General features: G+C 48.0%; 1 protein-coding gene across 4 annotated transcripts in view; it reads right to left on the bottom strand.

Annotated features, from left to right (window-relative positions):
* The window catches only part of FAM227A (family with sequence similarity 227 member A), a 296429-nt gene that overhangs the window by 187323 nt on the left and 85466 nt on the right, over positions 1–23640 (bottom strand). For all 4 annotated transcript variants that reach the window (XM_063940478.1, XM_063940475.1, XM_063940477.1 and 1 more), the window contains exons 2-4: positions 20208–20338; positions 13999–14084; positions 1293–1401 (exon numbers count right to left, since the gene is read on the bottom strand). In XM_063940478.1, coding sequence (XP_063796548.1) covers positions 1293–1401; positions 13999–14084; positions 20208–20338 — 326 coding nt within the window. The remainder of the gene's footprint in view (positions 1–1292; positions 1402–13998; positions 14085–20207; positions 20339–23640) is intronic.

Genomic DNA, 23640 nt, shown 5'->3' with positions numbered 1-23640 from the left:
GAGGGAGGGATTGGTGGGTGCAGTCAGCTGTTCTGCAGGCTGACTGGGATTGAACAGATTCCAGTCACTTGACTTCAGACAACATGGTGGTGTTGTTTCTGGAGAGCTGGCAGTAGCAGGAACTGTAGCAGCCTGCACAGTGGAAACTCGATTAACCCTTTCCAAAGCAGCATGCCAGGACCTCATCCACGGCCAGACCGGTAAGTAACGGAGTCTGATCCTGGGGTCTCAGGCAGCGGCTGTGACAAGGCTGGCCATCGGATCCGGATACCTGGGTCCAGGAAGTCATCTAATGACGCAGTCCCTGGACCCTTCATGTCTTCAAAACGGGGGTGACACGCCCCATTTTAAAAAACGGCGCCAGGTGCCGTCCAAGCTCTGCCCAACAAATGTCACACAATGTCAATCATGCTGTGGCTGACAGGGGCCTGCGAGTGACATCACAAAACTCATTCTGCACATGCACAGAATGAGTTTTGCCCCTGCCCAGACCCCCAAGCATTGTATTTGTACACAAACTATCGGGTTTGCATACAAATAGGAATCAGGCCCATTGTGCAAAGAATTAAGAATTACAGCACGTACAAAACCACACAGAAATAGTTGAAAACAACAAAACCTAGAAAGCACAATAGACATACTGCAGGGTTTGGAGCAGACATTTTGGGTGATAACTTCCACAGGTTGTCCATTCCACCCACAAAAGGTACCAGATGAGGTAGCCTTCTTGGGCACACTAGGTAGGATTACCCTGGGTGAAATAGGTTATGCCTAGAAGAGATGACACAAAATGGGTGGTTGCAGCATCCTAACCCTAGGAGTAGGCCCTGGGAAAAGCAATGTACTGGGACCCCTATCCACCAATCATGGGAATAAATAAAATAAAAAATCATAAATTACCCCTCCTGTGGTAATGCATTGTCTCTTCACATGCTTCCATACAGTGAATGGTTGTTAGCACTTTGGTAGATAGCTGTAGCCACCCACCAATCAGCATGCTGACAGTAATTCACTGTCTGGTTGCAGACTGGGAGGCAGGTAGAGATTGTTTCCTGGCTGCTCTGATTGTATGTAATTCACAAGCGGCCGGACAGCTTCTCTACCTGCCTCCCAAGAAGTTCCGAAGGCACCAGCCCAGGGTACAGATGCCCCCCGGCCCAATCCGCCCCTGCTCGAAGGCAGCTAGAATAGTGGGGCCCCGCGCAGCTGCCCAGTGTGCCTATCCATTAAGATAGCCCTGGTTCATTCACTGATGAGATGATTTGTAATACACTGTAATGTACAATAGATACCTTTGGTCTGTGCACTTTTCTCTTGTGTCCTAGCTGGCTTTGCTTCATGCTCTGGTTGAAACTGACCAGCAGTGGATAATGATGTGTAAAACTCTAAAGATTCAATAACCTGAATCAAGAAAGCAGTATAATATAATTATAGCAATATCATAAGATAGACCGTATCATATATTTAAATATGTTACAGATGAAGTAAGAAATTGGTATTGCAGAGAAAGGTTAGACATTAGACATTGTGACAGTGACTGAAATGTGCTAGGCAAAGTAAGAGATTATTTTCATTACATTACATTCTTTGCCTAGGACTTGATAACAATGCCTAATGTATGTTAGGAAATGTAGGAAATTTGATTCTGTACCAAATTTGCCTTGTGAAGCTTGGTTATGAAGCTTGGTATCCTAAAAATTCTTAAAACCAAAAGAGCCAAGGAAGTGGTTTATAGTTTACTGACATATTCACTTTTGTTGTAGCACCCATCTTCCAGCCAGACAATTGAAGAGAGTTTGGGAATATCATTTACCACATTTAGGCATTTAAGCATTAGGCAAAGTGTGTTATAGTTTCTTCATTTCCCACTTTGCCTAATAGCACTGCCTAAATTCTGTCTCCACGGTTGCAGAAATGGGGGGCAGAGATGAAAGAGATGGGGTTAGGTGGACGGTGATAGTGAGACAGTCAGGGATGGGGGGAAAGAAGGGGCTGCCGACTGGAAATTTTAGGTTAACAATGTCCTTGGCATTCCAAACCTCGAAGGGATAATAAGCCATTCCAGTATGGAATTCAGGGGTTTGTAATAAGGCAGAAACAAAGACTGGTGGCTTTGTTTCTTGTGAACGGCTTTCCACATAATCCAGCAGGGCATAAGAAGAGGGTTATCCAGTATGTCTTGGGGCATTCCTATTTGTGGGTATGTAGGAAGGAAATTAGGTTAAAGTCAGGGATGAATGATTAGTTCTTAGGTGGTTGATGTGTAGATCTGCATAGAGTGGAGCCAGTTTCTAATCACTCGAAGAACACTGGCGAAGCTGTAAAGTTTAAGGTTGGGAAAATTAATTCCGCTAGCAGTAGGGTGTTGTTGGAGCTTAAGGAAGCTGATTTGGGACCGACCATGATGCAAGATGAGAGAGTGAAATTATCTATTAAGCAGTTGTTTATCTAAGGCGGTGACCTTAGTGACAGTTTCCCCCCAAGAAGATCTCTTCAATTGTGGGCATACACTGGGATATACAGAGCAGAGAATCATGGGCCAGGTTATAGAGAAGAGAAGAGGGCAGCTTTGGCAGGTTCTCCTAAATATGGTAACCTGGCTACTCAGGGACCCATTATTATTAAATGTAAAAATGGGTGTTGCACAGAAAAATCGCATTCATTGGAAAAAAGGCTCTCGTCAAGAAAATACTGTGAAGATGGGGCCAAGAAACAGTGTTGAAAGCTTTTGCAGCATCTAGGCTGAAAGCATTGCTGACAGGGAAATTAAAAGAGGGGGATAAGAAGCAGCTAAAAACGAATGCAACCTCTAGCGTCACACTGTTACGGAGAGGCAGCCACGTGTGAAGCCCAATTAGTGAGATTTAAGGATAGATGGATAGGAGTATGGACTTATTCCTATTACATCCTTATGACTTTACTTGTCCCCCACACACATGCTTATTTGTTACCTACTCGGCTGTTGTATAGCAAACTGAAGACAAATTACTAGTATACGCAAGTATATATGGCCAATAAAGCTGATTCTGAGTAGCAAAAAAATAATTCCAATAATTTTATAATCTAGATTAAGAAGGGTGATGGGTCAAAATTAGGAGATAGATTCCAGACATTTGTGTGACTTCAAAAGAAAGATAGTGTGGGCCTCACTAAGTATGAAGTGGAGTGGGGGGGCAACTCCTGTGCAATCGCTGGAAAAGGAAAGTAAAAGACTGATATGAGGATCTATAAAACTCTGCACTGAAGCCATCAGGGCCTGTTGTCTTATTGAGGAGGGAAGAAATGACTCCAACAACCATTAAAGTTTTAACTTGTTGGACAGTTAAGAGCATAATAATGGTGAATCAAGCAGTTCAGCATATAGTTCCTCTTAGAAAGTTTGACATTCTACAGCAATATTGGCAGTGGGCATGTCAGGGTACCCAAGGAATAGTATATTAGTTTCAGAATTAGCCTGTTTGTAACAATATTTTTTTAGTAATCTACTTTTCTCTGCACAGCAGAGAGAAGGAAGCTCTCAAGGAGCAGTCTAGTGGAGGAATAGGTTTGGAGATTTGCTGCGGAGAGGGTGGTGACATAGGTGGCAAAGGCAGAGGACAAATATTTTCATTGCAGTCGCTTCTGCACTTGCCATGAAAAGGAGATGACCTTGCATGAAAAGAACAATCTGAGGTCATGCTGATTGGCAAGGTTATCATATATAAATTCAAGCTAACAGGACTGTAAAAAAATCACGGAAGTGGTTCAATTGCTATATATACGAGGGGAACTTGCAGTATGGGGGATCCCTACAGGGTATACCCTGACTGAATGTGACAGAAACATGAGCGTGGTCAGAAACAAGGGGATAGCCATTTCACAAGGCCTAGGGAATAAGCCATTGTCCAAAGAAATTGTAGTTAATTGGTGGTGTACAGATGAGTGAATTGTATAAGAGCAGTCTGAGGGATTAGAGAGATGACATAGGTCAAATATGTTGTGTCTATTTTTTAGGAGGTGTATGCTTTCCCATTAGGAGGATGCCTGAGGCAATAAGGTGAATGAGGAATAACATAGCAGATACTGTATGTTGTTATAGAAATCTCTATTGAGTAAATTAGGTGCCTAGATCTTAAGTAACTTTAAGAGCTCAGTACTAACAGCCAGATCTAAAAGCAAAAACTGACCAGCAGGGTCCAACAACTGGTTGCGAATAGTGTATTGTAATCTATTATGAAAGAGAATGGCAACAGTTATTTTCTTGGAATTCAAGGGTGCAGAAATGCACTCTACTATCCAGGAGTTTTGGAGCAACATGTTCTGGAAGAGACACCAATGAGTTTCCTGAAGAAACAAGATATCAGGACTAAAAGATTTCAGATCAGCAGCAGCCCTTTTATGTTTAACCAGGGAACTGAGACCTCCAATGTTCCTTGAGACTACATGTAGATCAGAGAGCGGTGTGATCACCAATGAGTGGTGCAACTGGTCTAAAAGCCTATACCCACTTGAGGAAGGATCAATTGAAGAGGCAAGAACCTAGGGGGGTGGAACATGGGGGGGGGGGGGACCCTCCCTGTCCAACTGTCCAAGCAAATAGTGGGGACCCTCCCTGTCCCAGAAAATAGTGGGAAAGAAAAGGGAAGGGATGAAATCTCAAACCACACCTTGGGGCCACCACAGTTAGAAGTTAGGAGTCCAAGCAGAACAGTAAAGAGGCATTTGTTGCATTTTCTTAATAAATTCTATTTTCTAAAAGGAGCATGATAAGCTATAGCATCAGCAGCAGAGGCAATCGTTGCCACAGAGGCAGTGAGATTAGTAAAAGTAGGGGGGGGGGGTCAGGTTGGGAGGAGCTAGATTTACATGATGGTGTTTGAGACTGATGGCTTTTGCACATTTTTCCAGAAGGGGGAGTCTATACAGATATATTTTCATGATAGGGGAAAATCCCTGGATTAAGGCTTTGGTGGGCCTGAGACACTTAAGACTGGGGTGCCATTTGGAATATAGGGATGTGCCCTCATTCAGATGCAGACTGAGTTGCATAGAAGCAGCAGCGTTAGCACTAATATGGTAATGCAGTAAGAGGTTGTCACCTATGCAGTATCGGATCTTCCCTGGCACCATCGGCCGGCTGCGTGAACCAAGGGGTTCCTACCAAGAGGTCAGGAAATCTACGTCCCCTGGACCCTATTCAGGTTGGATTGCAATCCGGCCAATTATCGAGCAACTGTGCATGCGCAGCACGTGCGCACCCATGAATAGCAATTTTTTTTCTGCTAACGCATTGTGCTTAAACGCAATTTCATTTTGATTGACAGGAAGCCAGCATTTAGGGGAGGAAACATGATGTTCTGTGGGTGTATTTTTAAAAATGAAGGCATGGCAAGGCGTTTTTCGGGTGGGTCTCAGACATCAGTGATGATCACTTCCAGCCTCTTGCATATGCTGAATTGTGGATGACCTTGCCTGGCGCAGATGGAAAAACTCTTCGATGTTCTGGTATTTGCGTATGGTTATGCGGTCACATCACGCATTGCGATGCTTTCGCAATTTCTGCAAATTACACTATCACTGACTGACTGGGTGGGCTGTAGGCACACTGTCTACAGCTGCTCCTCCTGTCTCTTCCCTCCCTCCTCTCACATGCGATGTTGCTAGCACTGAAAGCACAGAAAAAAAGAACAGGAGGGAGGGGGACCCTGCTCATAACAGCTTTCAATCTATAGATGGAAGGTCTAATAACAAATGATGGATGACACATGTGTCACAACTGAGGGCCTGAGCTGACGGAAGGCAGCCTCAGTTGTAGGGGCTGAGATGTACCGGAACCTGGGAGGTTGTATCAGACCCCTGGACATGTAAGTAACATGAAGAGAAACCGCCCGAAGGCGTGACCACGACAACTTGAGTAAAAGTCAATGATATTTATTTATGACAAACTCCATGCATCACAGTAGCAGTAAAAAGTAACATAAAAATCAGCAGAGAAATAATAATACAGTTCCTGGGTACTACAGGGTGGCAGGGGCCACAGAGCTCTGGTGGTATGAGACAGTTCTTATTATCTGCGAGTTGGAAAGTCCTTACCAGGCTCAACTGTAGCAATAAGGAAAGCCCAGGGTCGTACCAGCTGGTGTTCCAGGGAAAGCTGGATTGCTGTAGATAAAATGCTGCTGTGGGTACTGGTTAGAACCAGACAGGTGTTGGCACGGAGTGGATACTGGCTGGAACCAGTTAAATAATAAATAAAGCTTGAGAGCGATGCAATGTAGATGAAATGTAGAATTTGAGAGCGGAGAAATAATAATACCGGTGGAGAGTGGTAAACTGCAGAAAGGACACCGGCCCTTTAAGAGAAGCTGTACACTGCTGGAAGCTGAGCTGGAAGCAGGTGATGTTGTAGCTGGAAACAGGTGAGTCCAGAATGGATCGGAGAGTCAGGCTACACCGCAGATGGAATGCTGGTGCGGGTCTCTATAGCAGAAGTCTGGAGACAGGAGCTGGAACCTGGAAGACATTCACAGAAGAGAGACAAACTGGAACTAGGTTTGACAACCAAAGCACTGACGCCTTCCTTGCTCAGGCACAACCTATTTATACCTGCAGCAAGGAAGGCATTGGCTAGGCAATTATGCAAATTAATAATACTGACAACGGATTGGTAGGAATGATCAGCTGACAGAATCCAAGATGGCTGCGCCCATGCAGACACTTGGAGGGAAGTTTGGATTGTAATCCATGTGGTCTGGAAAACAGTAATGGCGGCGCCGGCCACCGGAGACAGGAGACGCCAGGCTGACAGATGCACATCCGACCACGCGGACACAGCGGAGGCCGCGGCTGACGTAATCGCCACTCTGAATGCAGAAGCTCAGGGACGGCGGCGGAGGCCGCGGGAGACGCCATGCCAGATGTATAAGGCGTTACTGTGACTGCGTCCAGAGAGACAGGAGAGGATGCGGGAATGTGCACATCAGGATAACAGATGGGATCCGGTCCTGGAGCGCTGAGCCAGCCTTAGGAGGCATCTGATAGGTAAGAAATGGCGTCCAGATACCCGGATCGTGACAGCACCCTCCCCTTTTGGAGTGGCCCCAGGACACTTCTTTGGCTTTTGAGGAAACTTGGAATGGAATCTCCGGACCAAGGCAGGAGCATGGACATCAGAAGCATTGGTCCATGAACGTTCCTCAGGGCCATAACCCTTCCAGTCAATAAGATACTGAAGTTGACCGTAACGGTGACGTGAGTCCAGGATCTTGGCTACTTCATACTCAACGCCTCGTTGAGTTTGGACTTTCGGAGTTGGAGGAAGTGAGGAATGAAACCGATTCAAGATTAGCGGTTTCAACAGGGAAACATGGAATGTCCTGGGTATCTTTAAGAAGGGAGGCAACTGGAGTCTGTAAGCAACAGGATTGATGACTTGATCAATTTTAAAAGGACCGATGTAGCGAGGTGCAAACTTCATACTGGGAACTCTTAACCTCAAATTCTTCGTGGATAACCATACCCGATCACCCACCTTGAGAGCAGGAACTGCTCGACGCTTCGTATCCGCAAACTTCTTGTACCTGAACGATGCCTTGAGCAGAGCTGATCGTACGCTCTTCCAGATATTGGCAAACTGATGCAAGGTGATATCCACTGCGGGAACAGAAGTTGCTGGAAGCGGTTGGAACTCAGGGACTTTAGGGTGGAATCCAAAGTTGGTGAAGAATGGTGTTGAGGAAGATGAAGAATGATACTGGTTGTTATGACAGAACTCGGCCCAGGGAAGTAATTGAACCCAGTCATCTTGAGAGGAGGACACATAGATGCGGAGGAAGGACTCCAAGTCCTGATTCACCCTCTCAGTTTGACCATTGGTCTGAGGATGGTAAGCCGTGGAAAACTTTAGCTTGACTTGGAGGGCTTGACATAAACTTCGCCAGAATTTGGCTGTGAATTGAACTCCTCGATCTGAGATAATTTCTTCTGGAAGACCGTGGAGTCGAAAAATCTCTTGTATGAATACTTGAGCCAACTTGGAAGCTGACGGAAGACCGGTGAGAGGAATGAAGTGTGCCATCTTGGTGAACCGGTCAACTACCACCCAGATGGTATTAAACTTGTTGCACATGGGCAAATCTGTAATAAAATCCATCGACAAATGGGTCCATGGTCGACGGGGAACAGATAGTGGAACCAGTTGCCCCGCAGGCGACTGGCGGGATACTTTATGTTGAGCACACTTTGGGCAAGATGCAATAAACTCCAAAACGTCCTTTTTCAGAGTTGGCCACCAATAGGACCTAGAGATAAACTCCAGGGTTTTTTGGATACCTGTATGTCCGGCAAAGCGGGAAGCATGGGCCCAATGCATGAGCTTCTTCCTTAGTGTCGGCTTCACAAAACTTTTCCCTGATGGGGGCGTAGAGTCCATCCCTACCGTGGAGAATGCCAACGGATTTATAATAGGATGCTTGTCTGAAGACTCTGACTCATTTTCTTGCTCCCATGAGCGGGAAAGGGCATCGGCCTTGCGATTCTGAGAGCCCGGACAGAACTGGAGTTTAAAGTCGAACCTGGAAAAGAAAAGTGCCCATCTGGCCTGACGAGGGTTGAGACATTGTGCGCCTTTCAGATATAGAAGGTTCTTGTGGTCTGTAAGGATGGTGATTGAATGAGAAGCTCCCTCCAACAGATATCTCCACTCCTCTAGAGCGAGCTTGATGGCTAGCAACTCCTGGTCGCCAATGGCATAGTTGCGTTCCGCTGGGGAGAACTTCCGTGAGAAGAAACTGCAAGGATGTAAATGGCCATCTTTAGCCCTCTGAGATAACACCGCTCCTACTCCAACGGAGGAGGCATCCACCTCTAGGATGAAAGGAGAGTCGATGTCAGGCTGTTTCAGGACAGGCGCAGAGATGAACCTCTGTTTTAAAAGATGAAAAGCTTGCATGGCTTCTTCAGACCACTTTGACGGGTTAGCACCCTTCTTGGTGAAAGCAGTAATAGGCGCCACAATGGTGGAAAAGTCTCGTATAAACTTTCGGTAATAATTGGCGAACCCTAAGAACCTCTGGACCCCTTTGAGGGTTAAGGGTACTGGCCAATTCTGGATTGCTTGTAGTTTCTCAGGATCCATCTCTAGTCCGGAACCGGACACAATGTACCCTAGAAACGGAATGGACTTGACTTCAAAGACGCATTTCTCTAATTTGCAATAGAGATGATTGACACGGAGACGGGACAGAACCTCCTTTACACAAAAACGATGTTCCTCTAAATTGTTGGCAAAAATGAGGATATCATCTAGATAGACCACGACATGACGGTATAGAATGTCTCTGAAGATCTCATTGACGAAATGCTGGAAGACAGCTGGAGCATTGCTCAATCCGAAGGGCATGACGAGGTACTCATAATGTCCGTCACGGGTGTTAAATGCGGTCTTCCACTCGTCACCCTCACGGATCCGGATGAGATTGTATGCACCTCTCAAGTCCAGCTTTGTAAAGATGGTAGCTCCGCTAACTCTGTCAAAGAGCTCAGTAATCAGGGGTAAAGGATAGCGGTTCTTGATGGTAATGTCGTTCAAACCTCTGTAGTCGATGCACGGCCGCAGACCACCATCTTTCTTTTTTACAAAAAAGAAGCCTGCGCCGGCTGGAGAAGAAGAAGGTTGAATGAACCCCTTTGCTAGGTTCTCTTTAATGTATTCCTCCATAGAATGCGTCTCGGGCAGAGACAACGGATAAGTTCGGCCTCGAGGTGGAACCTTCCCTGGAACGAGATCAATCGGGCAGTCCCATTCTCTATGAGGAGGAAGGATATCAGCAGAAGCTTTACTGAACACATCCGTGAAATCTTGATATGGAGGAGGTGGAACATCAGACGACCTGGGGGAGGAAGAACAGACAGGCAACACTTTAAACAAACATGTCTCAGCACAGGAGGGACCCCATGCCAGGATTTGCGTAGTCGTCCAATCAATTGTAGGATTGTGAAGACGGAGCCATGGAAGGCCCAGGACCACAGGATGTGTGGCTCTTGGAATCACTAAAAGTGAAATAAGTTCGGAATGAAGAACTCCCACTCTCAGACGAACTGGTAGAGTCCTTAGAGCAATAACTGTATCAAAAATTTTACTGCCATCCACGGCAGTTAAGGAAAAGGAGGAAGGAAGTCTCTCGGTGGGTAGGGACCACCGTTTAACATAGGCTTCGGTAATAAAGTTCCCAGCTGCTCCGGAATCCAGGAGGGCAATGACGTTCTGATAACGTTGAGCAACTTGAAGCGAGACTGGGAGATTACAATCTTGAGGAGATGGAGAGGAGATCATTACTCCTAGCCGGCCCTCTCCTTGGCGAGCTAGGATTTGGAGTTTTCCCGGACGTTTGGGACAGGCATTAATAGTGTGAGACGGAGCTGCACAATACAGACAGAGAGACTCAGAGAGACGTCTTCGGCGCTCAGCAGGAGTTAAACGGGAACGGCCAATTTGCATGGGTTCATCTTTAGTTGGTGACAGTTGGCGAGGAGGAGGAGCAGAAGATTTTGGAGCAGATGATCTTCCACGCTCAGTTGCTCTCTCTCTGAAACGTAAGTCAACTTTTGTACAAAGTGAGATTAGCTCATCTAACTTGGAGGGTAAGTCTCTGGTAGCTAACTCATCTTTAATACGCTCGGATAAACCATGCCAGAATGCAGCATACAGGGCCTCGTCGTTCCATGCCAGTTCAGATGCCAGGATCTGGAACTGTATAAGATATTGTCCTACAGTATGTGATCCCTGGCGTAAACGGAGAATCTCAGACGAAGCTGAAGTTACCCGGCCTGGCTCGTCGAAGATGCGCCTGAATGTTGACACGAATGCAGTGTAAGAAGATAGCAGGGTGTCGGACCTCTCCCATAACGGTGATGCCCAGTCAAGGGCTGAGCCACTGAGAAGTGAGATGATGTAGGCAATTTTTGTACGGTCACTGGGAAAATTGCCAGGTTGTAGCTCAAACTGAATCTCACACTGGTTGAGAAATCCCCTGCAGAATCTTGGAGATCCGTCAAATTTTGCTGGCGTTGGAAGAGTAAGACGTGGAGCAGAAACGGGTAAGGTGGGTGGGGTTATAGTTGGAGTCACTGTGGTTGACGCCCCAGATGCGCCTGATCCACGGAGAGTTGTCTGAATCCCATCCAGCCGAGTAGAGAGATCCTGGAGACAGCGGATGATGTGGCCCTGTGCAGCCTCCTGATGTTCAAGTCGGGCTGCCAGTTCTTGCATCGGCCTGGCCGCTTGATCCTGGTCTCCGGCTGGATTCATTTGGTCAGTGCTTACTGTCACAACTGAGGGCCTGAGCTGACGGAAGGCAGCCTCAGTTGTAGGGGCTGAGATGTACCGGAACCTGGGAGGTTGTATCAGACCCCTGGACATGTAAGTAACATGAAGAGAAACCGCCCGAAGGCGTGACCACGACAACTTGAGTAAAAGTCAATGATATTTATTTATGACAAACTCCATGCATCACAGTAGCAGTAAAAAGTAACATAAAAATCAGCAGAGAAATAATAATACAGTTCCTGGGTACTACAGGGTGGCAGGGGCCACAGAGCTCTGGTGGTATGAGACAGTTCTTATTATCTGCGAGTTGGAAAGTCCTTACCAGGCTCAACTGTAGCAATGAGGAAAGCCCAGGGTCGTACCAGCTGGTGTTCCAGGGAAAGCTGGATTGCTGTAGATAAAATGCTGCTGTGGGTACTGGTTAGAACCAGACAGGTGTTGGCACGGAGTGGATACTGGCTGGAACCAGTTAAATAATAAATAAAGCTTGAGAGCGATGCAATGTAGATGAAATGTAGAATTTGAGAGCGGAGAAATAATAATACCGGTGGAGAGTGGTAAACTGCAGAAAGGACACCGGCCCTTTAAGAGAAGCTGTACACTGCTGGAAGCTGAGCTGGAAGCAGGTGATGTTGTAGCTGGAAACAGGTGAGTCCAGAATGGATCGGAGAGTCAGGCTACACCGCAGATGGAATGCTGGTGCGGGTCTCTATAGCAGAAGTCTGGAGACAGGAGCTGGAACCTGGAAGACATTCACAGAAGAGAGACAAACTGGAACTAGGTTTGACAACCAAAGCACTGACGCCTTCCTTGCTCAGGCACAACCTATTTATACCTGCAGCAAGGAAGGCATTGGCTAGGCAATTATGCAAATTAATAATACTGACAACGGATTGGTAGGAATGATCAGCTGACAGAATCCAAGATGGCTGCGCCCATGCAGACACTTGGAGGGAAGTTTGGATTGTAATCCATGTGGTCTGGAAAACAGTAATGGCGGCGCCGGCCACCGGAGACAGTAGACGCCAGGCTGACAGATGCACATCCGACCACGCGGACACAGCGGAGGCCGCGGCTGACGTAATCGCCACTCTGAATGCAGAAGCTCAGGGACGGCGGCGGAGGCCGCGGGAGACGCCATGCCAGATGTATAAGGCGTTACTGTGACTGCGTCCAGAGAGACAGGAGAGGATGCGGGAATGTGCACATCAGGATAACAGATGGGATCCGGTCCTGGAGCGCTGAGCCAGCCTTAGGAGGCATCTGATAGGTAAGAAATGGCGTCCAGATACCCGGATCGTGACAACATGGAATGAGCTGAGGGCAGGAAGCGAGGGGCGGGAGAGATGGTGGAGGCAGGAGGGTGAGGTAAGCTACAGGATGACATAGGTAAGCTGTGGACAGATATGCTTTTATGGACAGGTAGGTTTTCAGTGCCCATTTGAAGCTAGGCAGGCTGGGGCGATAGTCTGACAGAATGAGAGAGACCGTTCCATGGGGGGGGGGGGTCAGCGTGGGAGAAATCTGGGATTTGGGAGTGTGATGTGGCAACCAGGGTGGGGGAAAGGAGATGGTCCCCAAACCTCACTGTGTCCATAAACCCTAACACTAATACCCTAACCCAAACCGCTAAACGAACCCTAATACTATATACCTAATACCCTAACCCCTAAACAAACCAGAAAACCCTACCTAATATCTTAACCCTAAAGGGCAGACTGGATGGGCCACAGGTTTCTTATCTGCCATCAAATTCTATGTAATCCAATCTTGAGGAGGGCATTTTTTCCATATCCTGTGGAATTGCCCCACAATAGGGGAGAACTATGGAAAGATGTACACAGTTCATTGTAGCACTCACGGAAATAATTAAAATGCCCTCGTAGATGGAATACTAGATATTTTACCTTCTGCTTTACATTGTCATTTGAATAGATATCTCCTCTGTGAAGATTCAAAATAACTCTTAAAACCTAGGCCCTCATTCCGAGTTGTTCGCTCGCTGCTAATTTTAGCAGAATTGCTAATAGGCTAAAATCCGGCAGTTCTGCGCATGCGTATGCATCTCAGGGCGCACGCGCTAAGCAAATTTACACAAAACTATGCTATTTTACTCACAGGCGAACTAAGCTTTTCAATCGCTCTGCTGATTGACAGAAAGTGGGAGTTTCTGGGCGGAAACTGGCCGTTTTCAGGGAGTGTGCTAAAAAACGTAGGCGTGCCAGGTAAAAACGCAGGAGTGTCTGGAGAAACGGAGGAGTGGCTGTTCGGACGCTGGGCGTGTTTGTGACGTCAAACCAGGAGCTAAACGGACTGAGGTCATCGCAATCTAGGAGTAGGTCTGGAGCTACTCAGAAACTGCAAGGAAATTGCTTTCGTTAGCAATTCTGCTAATATTAGCAGAATTGTTAATCTTTCGTTAGCAATTGCTAATCTTTCGTTAGCAATTCTGCTATGCTAAAATACACTCCCAGAGGGCGGCGGCTTTGTGTTTGCATTTCTGCTAAAAGTAGCTAGCGAGCGAACAACTCGGAATGAGGGCCCTAGGTTGAAATAACTATTTGAACTTTAATAGTAGGGGACTACAGTAAAAAAAAGAAACTTACTGGTGTATGATCATGAAGAATTTTAGGGGTTGTGTAATTAAAGTCATTATAGTAATAATACAATAATACAACCTACTCAATACTTACAAAATCATCCGCACCAAAACACTTGAAGTCCTGCTCCAGATTTGCAACATTCTGGCTCACTGTTTCCATTGAGCCAATAAGAAATGCTAACAGTTTGGTTAAGGTACAGTATAGGTTAAAATATAAAGATAAACACAATAAATATCTTGAACTCTGTGAAAAAAATGTATGAGTAATCCAGAAATGTTTTTCTTTTACTGGAGGTCTAATACATTGGGACTTTTGGTTTTCTGTCATTGGAAAGATATATATAAAAATAAAATCAGAGCTTTACTGTATGCTTAGTGAGAAGGATCCTGTTCTTTGGTGTTCATGAATTTGAAAGGTTAATGATAAGCATCTGTAACAGGTCCGTAACTACATGTGTGCCAAGTGGGCTTGGCACACAGCGCAGTTGCCCTGTGGGCCCATGGCCAGTGGCATGTAATGAGTTAAATTGACTCATTACATGCCGCCTGTTCTGTGCTGTGCGCCGCTGCGCTGTGGAGGGAGAAGAGAGCAGCGCCGGGCAGGTGAGAAGGAGGAGGAGGGAGGGGGACTGGAGCCGCAGCAGCGCTATTTCATTGGTAGTAAGCGCCGCTGCAGCAGCCCCCTCTCCTTCCGCATTGGCTGCCTGGCGCTGCTGTGGATGCTGGGATGTGGTTCCTCCATCCCAGCATCCACAGCAGCACCAGGCAGCCAATACGGAAGAAGAGGGGACTGCTGCAGCGGCGCTTACTACCAATGAAATAGCGCTGCTGCTGCTCCAGTCCCCCTCCCTCCTCCTCCTTCTCACCTGCCTGCACCGAGGAAGCTGCACGAGGAGCCTGTTAGCGGGGAGATGGTAAGTATCTCTCTCTCTCTCTCTCTCTCTCTCGGACACCGTCTGCCATAATGTGTAAAAAGGGGGTCTGGCTGCCGCAATGTGTAAAAAGGGGGCCTGGCTGCCGCAATGTGTAAAAAGGGGGCCTGGCTGCTGCAGTGTGTAAAAAGGGGGCCTGGCTGCCGCAATGTGTAAAAAGGGGGACTGGCTGCCGCAATGTGTAGAAAGGGGGACTGGCTGCCGCAATGTGTAAAAAGGGGGCCTGGCTGCCGCAATGTGTAAAAAGGGGGACTGGCTGCCATAATGTGTAAAAAGGGGGACTGGCTGCCGCAATGTGTAAAAAGGGGGCCTGGCTGCCGCAATGTGTAAAAAGGGAGACTGGCTGCCGCAAAGTGTAAAAAGGGGGACTAAAAAGGGGGCTGGCTGCCGCAATGTGTAAAAAGGGGGACTGGCTGCCACAATGTGTAAAAAGGGGGCCTGGCTGCTGCAATGTGTAAAAAGGGGGCCTGGCTGCCGCAATGTGTAAAAAGGGGGACTGGCTGCCGCAATGTGTAGAAAGGGGGACTGGCTGCCGCAATGTGTAAAAAGGGGGCCTGGCTGCCGCAATGTGTAAAAAGGGGGACTGGCTGCCATAATGTGTAAAAAGGGGAACTGGCTGCCGCAATGTGTAAAAAGGGGGCCTGGTTGCCGCAATGTGTAAAAAGGGGGACTGGCTGCCGCAAAGTGTAAAAAGGGGGACTAAAAAGGGGGCTGGCTGCCGCAATGTGTAAAAAGGGGGACTGGCTGCCACAATGTGTAAAAAGGGGGACTGGTTGCCGCAATGTGTAAAAAGGGGGCCTGGCTGCTGCAATGTGTAAAAAGTGGGCCTGGCTGCCGCAATGTGTAAAAAGGAGGACCGGCTGCCGCAATGTGTAAAAAGGGGGCCTGGCTGCCGCAATGTGTAAAAAGGGGGACTGGCTGCCGCAATGTGTAAAAAGGGGGCCTGGCTGCCGCAATGTGTAATAAGGGGGACTGGCTGCCGCAAAGTGTAAAAAGGGGGACTGGCTGCCGCAATGTGTAAAAAGGGGACTGGCTGCCGCAATGTGTAAAAAGGGGGACTGGCTGCCACAATGTGTAAAAAGGGGGACTGGCTGCCGCAATGTGTAAAAAGGGGGCCTGGCTGCCGCAATGTGTAAAAAGGGGGCCTGGCTGCCGCAATGTGTAAAAAGGAGGACCGGCTGCCGCAATGTGTAAAAAGGGGGATGCTGGCTGCTGCAATGTGTAAAAAGGGGGACTGTCTGCTGTAATGTTTAAAAAGGGGGACGCTGTCTGCCGTAATGTTTAAAAAGGGGGACTGTCTGCCGTAATGTGTAAAAAGGGGGACGCTGTCTGCCGCAATGTGTAAAAAGGGGGCCTGGCTGCCGCAATGTGTAAAAAGGGGGCCTGGCTGCTGCAATGTGTAAAAAGGGGGCCTGGCTGCCGCAATGTGTAAAAAGGGGGATTGGCTGCCGCAATGTGTAGAAAGGGGGACTGGCTGCCGCAATGTGTAAAAAGGGGGCCTGGCTGCCGCAATGTGTAAAAAGGGGGACTGGCTGCTGCAATGTGTAAAAAGGGGGCCTGGCTGCCGCAATGTGTAGAAAGGGGGACTGGCTGCCGCAATGTGTAAAAAGGGGGCCTGGCTGCCGCAATGTGTAAAAAGGGGGACTGGCTGCCATAATGTGTAAAAAGGGGGACTGGCTGCCGCAATGTGTAAAAAGGGGGCCTGGCTGCCGCAATGTGTAAAAAGGGAGACTGGCTGCCGCAAAGTGTAAAAAGGGGGACTAAAAAGGGGGCTGGCTGCCGCAATGTGTAAAAAGGGGGACTGGCTGCCACAATGTGTAAAAAGGGGGCCTGGCTGCTGCAATGTGTAAAAAGGGGGCCTGGCTGCCGCAATGTGTAAAAAGGGGGACTGGCTGCCGCAATGTGTAGAAAGGGGGACTGGCTGCCGCAATGTGTAAAAAGGGGGCCTGGCTGCCGCAATGTGTAAAAAGGGGGACGCTGTCTGCCGTAATGTTTAAAAAGGGGGACTGTCTGCCGTAATGTTAAAAAGGGGAACGCTGTCTGCCGCAATGTGTAAAAAGGGGGCCTGGCTGCCGCAATGTGTAAAAAGGGGGCCTGGCTGCTGCAATGTGTAAAAAGGGGGCCTGGCTGCCGCAATGTGTAGAAAGGGGGACTGGCTGCCGCAATGTGTAAAAAGGGGGCCTGGCTGCCGCAATGTGTAAAAAGGGAGACTGGCTGCCATAATGTGTAAAAAGGGGGACTGGCTGCCGCAATGTGTAAAAAGGGGGCCTGGCTGCCGCAATGTGTAAAAAGGGAGACTGGCTGCCGCAAAGTGCAAAAAGGGGGACAAAAAAGGGGGCTGGCTGCCGCAATGTGTAAAAAGGGGGACTGGCTGCCACAATGTGTAAAAAGGGGGCCTGGCTGCTGCAATGTGTAAAAAGGGGGCCTGGCTGCCGCAATGTGTAAAAAGGGGGACTGGCTGCCGCAATGTGTAGAAAGGGGGACTGGCTGCCGCAATGTGTAAAAAGGGGGACTGGCTGCCGCAATGTGTAAAAAGGGGGACTGGCTGCCATAATGTGTAAAAAGGGGAACTGGCTGCCGCAATGTGTAAAAAGGGGGCCTGGCTGCCGCAATGTGTAAAAAGGGGGACTGGCTGCCGCAAAGTGTAAAAAGGGGGACTAAAAAGGGGGCTGGCTGCCGCAATGTGTAAAAAGGGGGACTGGCTGCCACAATGTGTAAAAAGGGGGACTGGCTGCCGCAATGTGTAAAAAGGGGGCCTGGCTGCTGCAATGTGTAAAAAGGGGGCCTGGCTGCCGCAATGTGTAAAAAGGAGGACCGGCTGCCGCAATGTGTAAAAAGGGGGCCTGGCTGCCGCAATGTGTAAAAAGGGGGACTGGCTGCCGCAATGTGTAATAAGGGGGACTGGCTGCCGCAAAGTGTAAAAAGGGGGACTGGCTGCCGCAAAGTGTAAAAAGGGGGACTGGCTGCCGCAATGTGTAAAAAGGGGGCTGGCTGCCGCAATGTGTAAAACGGGGGACTGGCTGCCACAATGTGTAAAAAGGGGGACTGGCTGCCGCAATGTGTAAAAAGGGGGCCTGGCTGCCGCAATGTGTAAAAAGGGGGCCTGGCTGCCGCAATGTGTAAAAAGGAGGACCGGCTGCCGCAATGTGAGTAAAGGGGGATGCTGGCTGCTGCAATGTGTAAAAAGGGGGACTGTCTGCTGTAATGTTTAAAAAGGGGGACGCTGTCTGCCGTAATGTTTAAAAAGGGGGACTGTCTGCCGTAATGTGTAAAAAGGGGGACGCTGTCTGCCGCAATGTGTAAAAAGGGGGCCTGGCTGCCGCAATGTGTAAAAAGGGGGCCTGGCTGCTGCAATGTGTAAAAAGGGGGCCTGGCTGCCGCAATGTGTAAAAAGGGGGACTGGCTGCCGCAATGTGTAGAAAGGGGGACTGGCTGCCGCAATGTGTAAAAAGGGGGCCTGGCTGCCGCAATGTGTAAAAAGGGGGACTGGCTGCCATAATGTATAAAAAGGGGGACTGGCTGCCGCAATGTGTAAAAAGGGGGCCTGGCTGCCGCAATGTGTAAAAAGGGGGACTGGCTGCCGCAAAGTGTAAAAAGGGGGACTAAAAAGGGGGCTGGCTGCCGCAATGTGTAAAAAGGGGGACTGGCTGCCACAATGTGTAAAAAGGGGGCCTGGCTGCTGCAATGTGTAAAAAGGGGGCCTGGCTGCCGCAATGTGTAAAAAGGGGGACTGGCTGCCGCAATGTGTAGAAAGGGGGACTGGCTGCCGCAATGTGTAAAAAGGGGGCCTGGCTGCCGCAATGTGTAAAAAGGGGGACTGGCTGCCATAATGTGTAAAAAGGGGGACTGGCTGCCGCAATGTGTAAAAAGGGGGCCTGGCTGCCGCAATGTGTAAAAAGGGGGACTGGCTGCCGCAAAGTGTAAAAAGGGGGACTAAAAAGGGGGCTGGCTGCCGCAATGTGTAAAAAGGGGGACTGGCTGCCACAATGTGTAAAAAGGGGGACTGGCTGCCACAATGTGTAAAAACGGGGACTAAAAAGGGGGCTGGCTGCCGCAATGTGTAAAAAGGGGGACTGGCTGCCACAATGTGTAAAAAGGGGGACTGGCTGCCGCAATGTGTAAAAAGGGGGCCTGGCTGCTGCAATGTGTAAAAAGGGGGCCTGGCTGCCGCAATGTGTAAAAAGGAGGACCGGCTGCCGCAATGTGTAAAAAGGGGGCCTGGCTGCCGCAATGTGTAAAAAGGGGGCCTGGCTGCCGCAATGTGTAAAAAGGGGGACTGGCTGCCGCAAAGTGTAAAAAGGGGGACTGGCTGCCGCAATGTGTAAAAAGGGGGCTGGCTGCCGCAATGTGTAAAAAGGGGGACTGGCTGCCACAATGTGTAAAAAGGGGGCCTGGCTGCCGCAATGTGTAAAAAGGGGGCCTGGCTGCCGCAATGTGTAAAAAGGGGGCCTGGCTGCCGCAATGTGTAAAAAGGGGGCCTGGCTGCCGCAATGTGTAAAAAGGAGGACCGGCTGCCGCAATGTGTAAAAAGGGGGATGCTGGCTGCTGCAATGTGTTAAAAGGGGGACTGTCTGCTGTAATGTTTAAAAAGGGGGACGCTGTCTGCCGTAATGTGTAAAAAGGGGGACTGTCTGCCGTAATGTGTAAAAAGGGGGACGCTGTCTGCCGCAATGTGTAAAAAGGGGGCCTGGCTGCCGCAATGTGTCAAAAGGGGGACTGGCTGCTGCAATGCGTAAAAAGGAGGACCATCTGCCGTAATGTGTAAAAAGGGGGACGCTGTCTGCCGTAATGTGTAAAAAGGGGGACTGTCTGCTGTAATGTTTAAAAAGGGGGACGCTGTCTGCCGTAATGTGTAAAAAGGGGGACTGTCTGCCGTAATGTGTAAAAAGGGGGACGCTGTCTGCCGTAATGTGTAAAAAGGGGGATGCTGTCTGCTGTAATGTGTAAAAGGGTCTCTACCTGGTGTAGTGGCGCTACTGTGCAGCGTAATTTGAATAATGGAGACTACTGTGCACCGTAGTATGAATTGCTATTATTTTGTAGCCACGCCCCTTCCCCACAAAGCCACACCCCCATATATATTTTTTGCGTGCCTACGGCGCGCACTGCCCCTATCTTACATGGGGGGCGCCAATGTCGTTTCTTGCACACAGCGCTAAAATGCCTAGTTACGGCACTAATCTGTAACTTTGCTTTTCTGTTATTTGAGGCTTGAATAAAAAGGATTTAGAGGTAGTGGTTTTCACTTATGGAAAGCTGAATACTAATGATGCTGAATATTGGGGTATACGTTTGCATACAAAGAATTATGAACCACTGGGCTCTCTCTAAACAATCAGAATTGAACTTGTTTTCAGTAAAAAGATACAAGCTGAAGATTCTTGCACTAATTTTTGTGTGGTCTCCTTTCTTCTTTGCTGTTCCAAATGAGGCTCCGTTAGGTCTTCCAGACACAGAACCATTGGGGAATTGAAACGATTAATTGAATCCATTTTGTACCTAATAAATAAATAACGTAAAAAAATATAATGGTTACACTCTTTTTGACAGTACAAAATGCAAATAAGGGTTATTAACAACATTCTGCTTGGCTATAATGTTTAGATGGGATGTACAGTAGTGAGGATCCCGACGGTGACTATCCTGACTGTCACAATACCGGTTCTGGAATCCTGACCATTAAAATACTCATGGATCCCAAAGATATTAAGGTCAGGTTTAGGGTTAAGCACTAGGGGGAGAGTTAGGGTTATGTTGCGGGGGTGGGACGGTTAGAGTTAGGCCGCAGGAGGGGGTGGGTTAGTGTTAAAATACTTACCAATATTTGTTGGAATTTTGAAAACGCTGCCGGTATTGTGACCATCGGAATGGTCACTGTTGGGATATTGTACACAACCTGTTTAGATTTCCCAATAACATTAAAACAGCATTCGCTGCATTTCTGGTGTGATTCAGAAGTGGATGGAGGTGTGCACTGCACGACTATTGGTACTTTGCGCATTCTGCTCGTGCACTAACTGGTCATGCAACATAGGATGTAGTCCGGCATCAGACTGTCAGTGATGACAGTCTGATGCCATTTGTGGGCGGGGAGGATGTGGCAATGGCCTCTGTTTCTCCAAAAAGAAGCATGTTGCCGCCATTTAGGTGAAGGGCAGAAGCCAGGGATGTCTGTATTTGCACTGAGATTTCTTGGCTTCTGCGACGTGTGGCTTGCGTGGCACCATGGGTGTTGCAAGCTGCCCGATGGTGAGTGAGTGATCCGATGCTTGCATCCTAGGATGCAGATCAGATCACTACTGCAGCAGGAGGTGTCTGCTTGTAATAGGCGCCTCCTGATGCATTACCATACAGAGCTTACAAAGAATCAGCAGTGGGAGCATCTCCAACCACATCTGATGCAGGCCGTTAAAACAGTAACGTACATTTAAGTGTAAACCCACAAACAGAAACAACTCAGGCACTAGTTATAAAAATGCCTATGTAAAGGGAATTGAATGACTGGTGTGATGAAAGAATAACTTCTTTTTAGAAAACAATGATAACAATAATAGTGTGTTTTATATAGAGCAGCTTGTCCTGAGAAGATAATGTATACATTCCAATTGTAAAGAGCAACGGATTATGCTGTGCTATATAAGAAACTAGTCATAAAAAAATATAGCTTGCAAAGAACGCACTCACCAGACTTCTCCAAAGTGAAAAAGAATTTCTTTAATTCCAACCTCACATGTTTACAGGGTCACGGTCAACGTTTTGGCTCCCATCAGAGCCTTTTTCAACACCAGATTATCCGGCTGGCATCCCCCTGCACCAGCCTTGCACCATGGAACCATAAGTACCAGTGGAGTGGTCACTCCCCCCAATTAGCTTAATCATCAATTATCAATCTAAACATGCAATGCACAGCCAAATCCACAAAGTAGCTACTCATGTAAGACCTAGAAATGTCAAGGACCTAAATGCATCATTCACTCACCATTTGGTTAAATCTCCATACTCAGATCCCCTACTGAAATCCTGTAGCCGGCGGTGGAACGCACACCAGCACAGTGGAATGCATACCACTTCCCGTCTGTCGTCGAGCACTTCCGGTATCGCATATCCCGGCAACAGACGGCAAGCCCGCGCATGTCAATATTCCTATTCACTGCTCTGTCACAAGTTCCTATTTCACTACCCTTGTTACAATAACCAAACCAAGCCAGCATAGGGGTAATCCCTCACCAAACTCATCATATTCACGAGCTCATATGTTGTTGCCTAGCAACAAACATCACTTCCGGTCAGTCAGAGTTTAGTTGACATTTCCAAATCACCTAGCAACAAGAATAATGTTGCTAAAATCTACGTCTTCCCAGAGATTGCCATGTGGAACACTAGCTCAATGACACTAGCACTGGAATGTATACATATAAAATATAAATCGAAACATAAATATGGATTGACCACAACCACTGCTTTTTCCTGGGTTGGTCAGGTATTTAACAGAGACCTGGGAGGCATGTCCTTTATGTCCAGTTCCACTTTTTGTATACTGCATCTGACTCTTTGACATGTGCTGGATTATTGTGATACCTTGAGAAAGGTCCCGGAAGGGGACTGAAACGTTGGTGAGAAATTATTATTTGTATCTGGAACTGTTGATTTTTTTCAGTAGAGACATATATTTTTTGGTTAAATTGATTTCTGTCTGGAGAGTGCTATCATTTCTCACGGTCAGTGGAAAACACTGCACTATATATATATATATATATATATATATATATATATATACACTGCTCAAAAAAATAAAGGGAACACTTAAACAACACAATGTAACTCCAAGTCAATCACACTTCTGTGAAATCAAACTGTCCACTTAGGAAGCAACACTGATTGACAATCAATTTCACATGCTGTTGTGCAAATGGAATAGACAACAGGTGGAAATTATAGGCAATTAGCAAGACACTCCCAATAAAGGAGTTGTTCTGCAGGTGGTGACCACAGACCACTTCTCAGCTCCTATGCTTTCTGGATGATGTTTTGGTCACTTCTGAAAGCTGGCGGTGCTTTCACTGTAGAGGTAGCATGAGACGGAGTCTACAACCCACACAAGTGGCTCAGGTAGTGCAGCTCATCCAGGATGGCACATCAATGCGAGCTGTGGCAAGAAGGTTTGCTGTGTCTGTCAGCGTAGTGTCTAGAGCATGGAGGCGCTACCAGGAGACAGGCCAGTACATCAGGAGACGTGGAGGAGGCCGTAGGAGGGCAACAACCCAGCAGCAGAACCGCTACCTCCGCCTTTGTGCAAGGAGGAACAGGAGGAGCACTGCCAGAGCCCTGCAAAATGGCCTCCAGCAAGCCACAAATGTGCATGTGTCTACTCAAACGATCAGAAACAGACTCCATGAGGGTGGAATGAGGGCCCGACGTCCACAGGTGGGGGTTGTGCTTACAGCCCAACACCGTGCAGGACGTTTGGCATTTGCCAGAGAACACCAAGATTGCCAAATTCGCCACTGGCGCCCTGTGCTCTTCACAGATGAAAGCAGGTTCTCACTGAGCACATGTGACAGACGTGACAGAGTCTGGAGACGCCAAGGAGAACGTTCTGCTGCCTGCAACATCCTCCAGCATGACCGGTTTGGCAGTGGGTCAGTAATGGTGTGGGGTGGCATTTCTTTGGGGGGCTGCACAGCCCTCCATGTGCTCGCCAGAGGTAGCCTGACTGCCATTAGGTACCGAGATGAGATCCTCAGACCCCTTGTGAGACCATATGCTGGTGCGGTTGGGTCTGGGTTCCTCCTAATGCAAGA

Source organism: Pseudophryne corroboree, chromosome 9 (assembly GCF_028390025.1).
Source record: "Pseudophryne corroboree isolate aPseCor3 chromosome 9, aPseCor3.hap2, whole genome shotgun sequence".
NCBI lineage: Eukaryota > Metazoa > Chordata > Amphibia > Anura > Myobatrachidae > Pseudophryne > Pseudophryne corroboree.
Note: the sequence above shows the minus strand (reverse complement) of the source record. Positions and strands in the feature narration are given on the sequence as shown.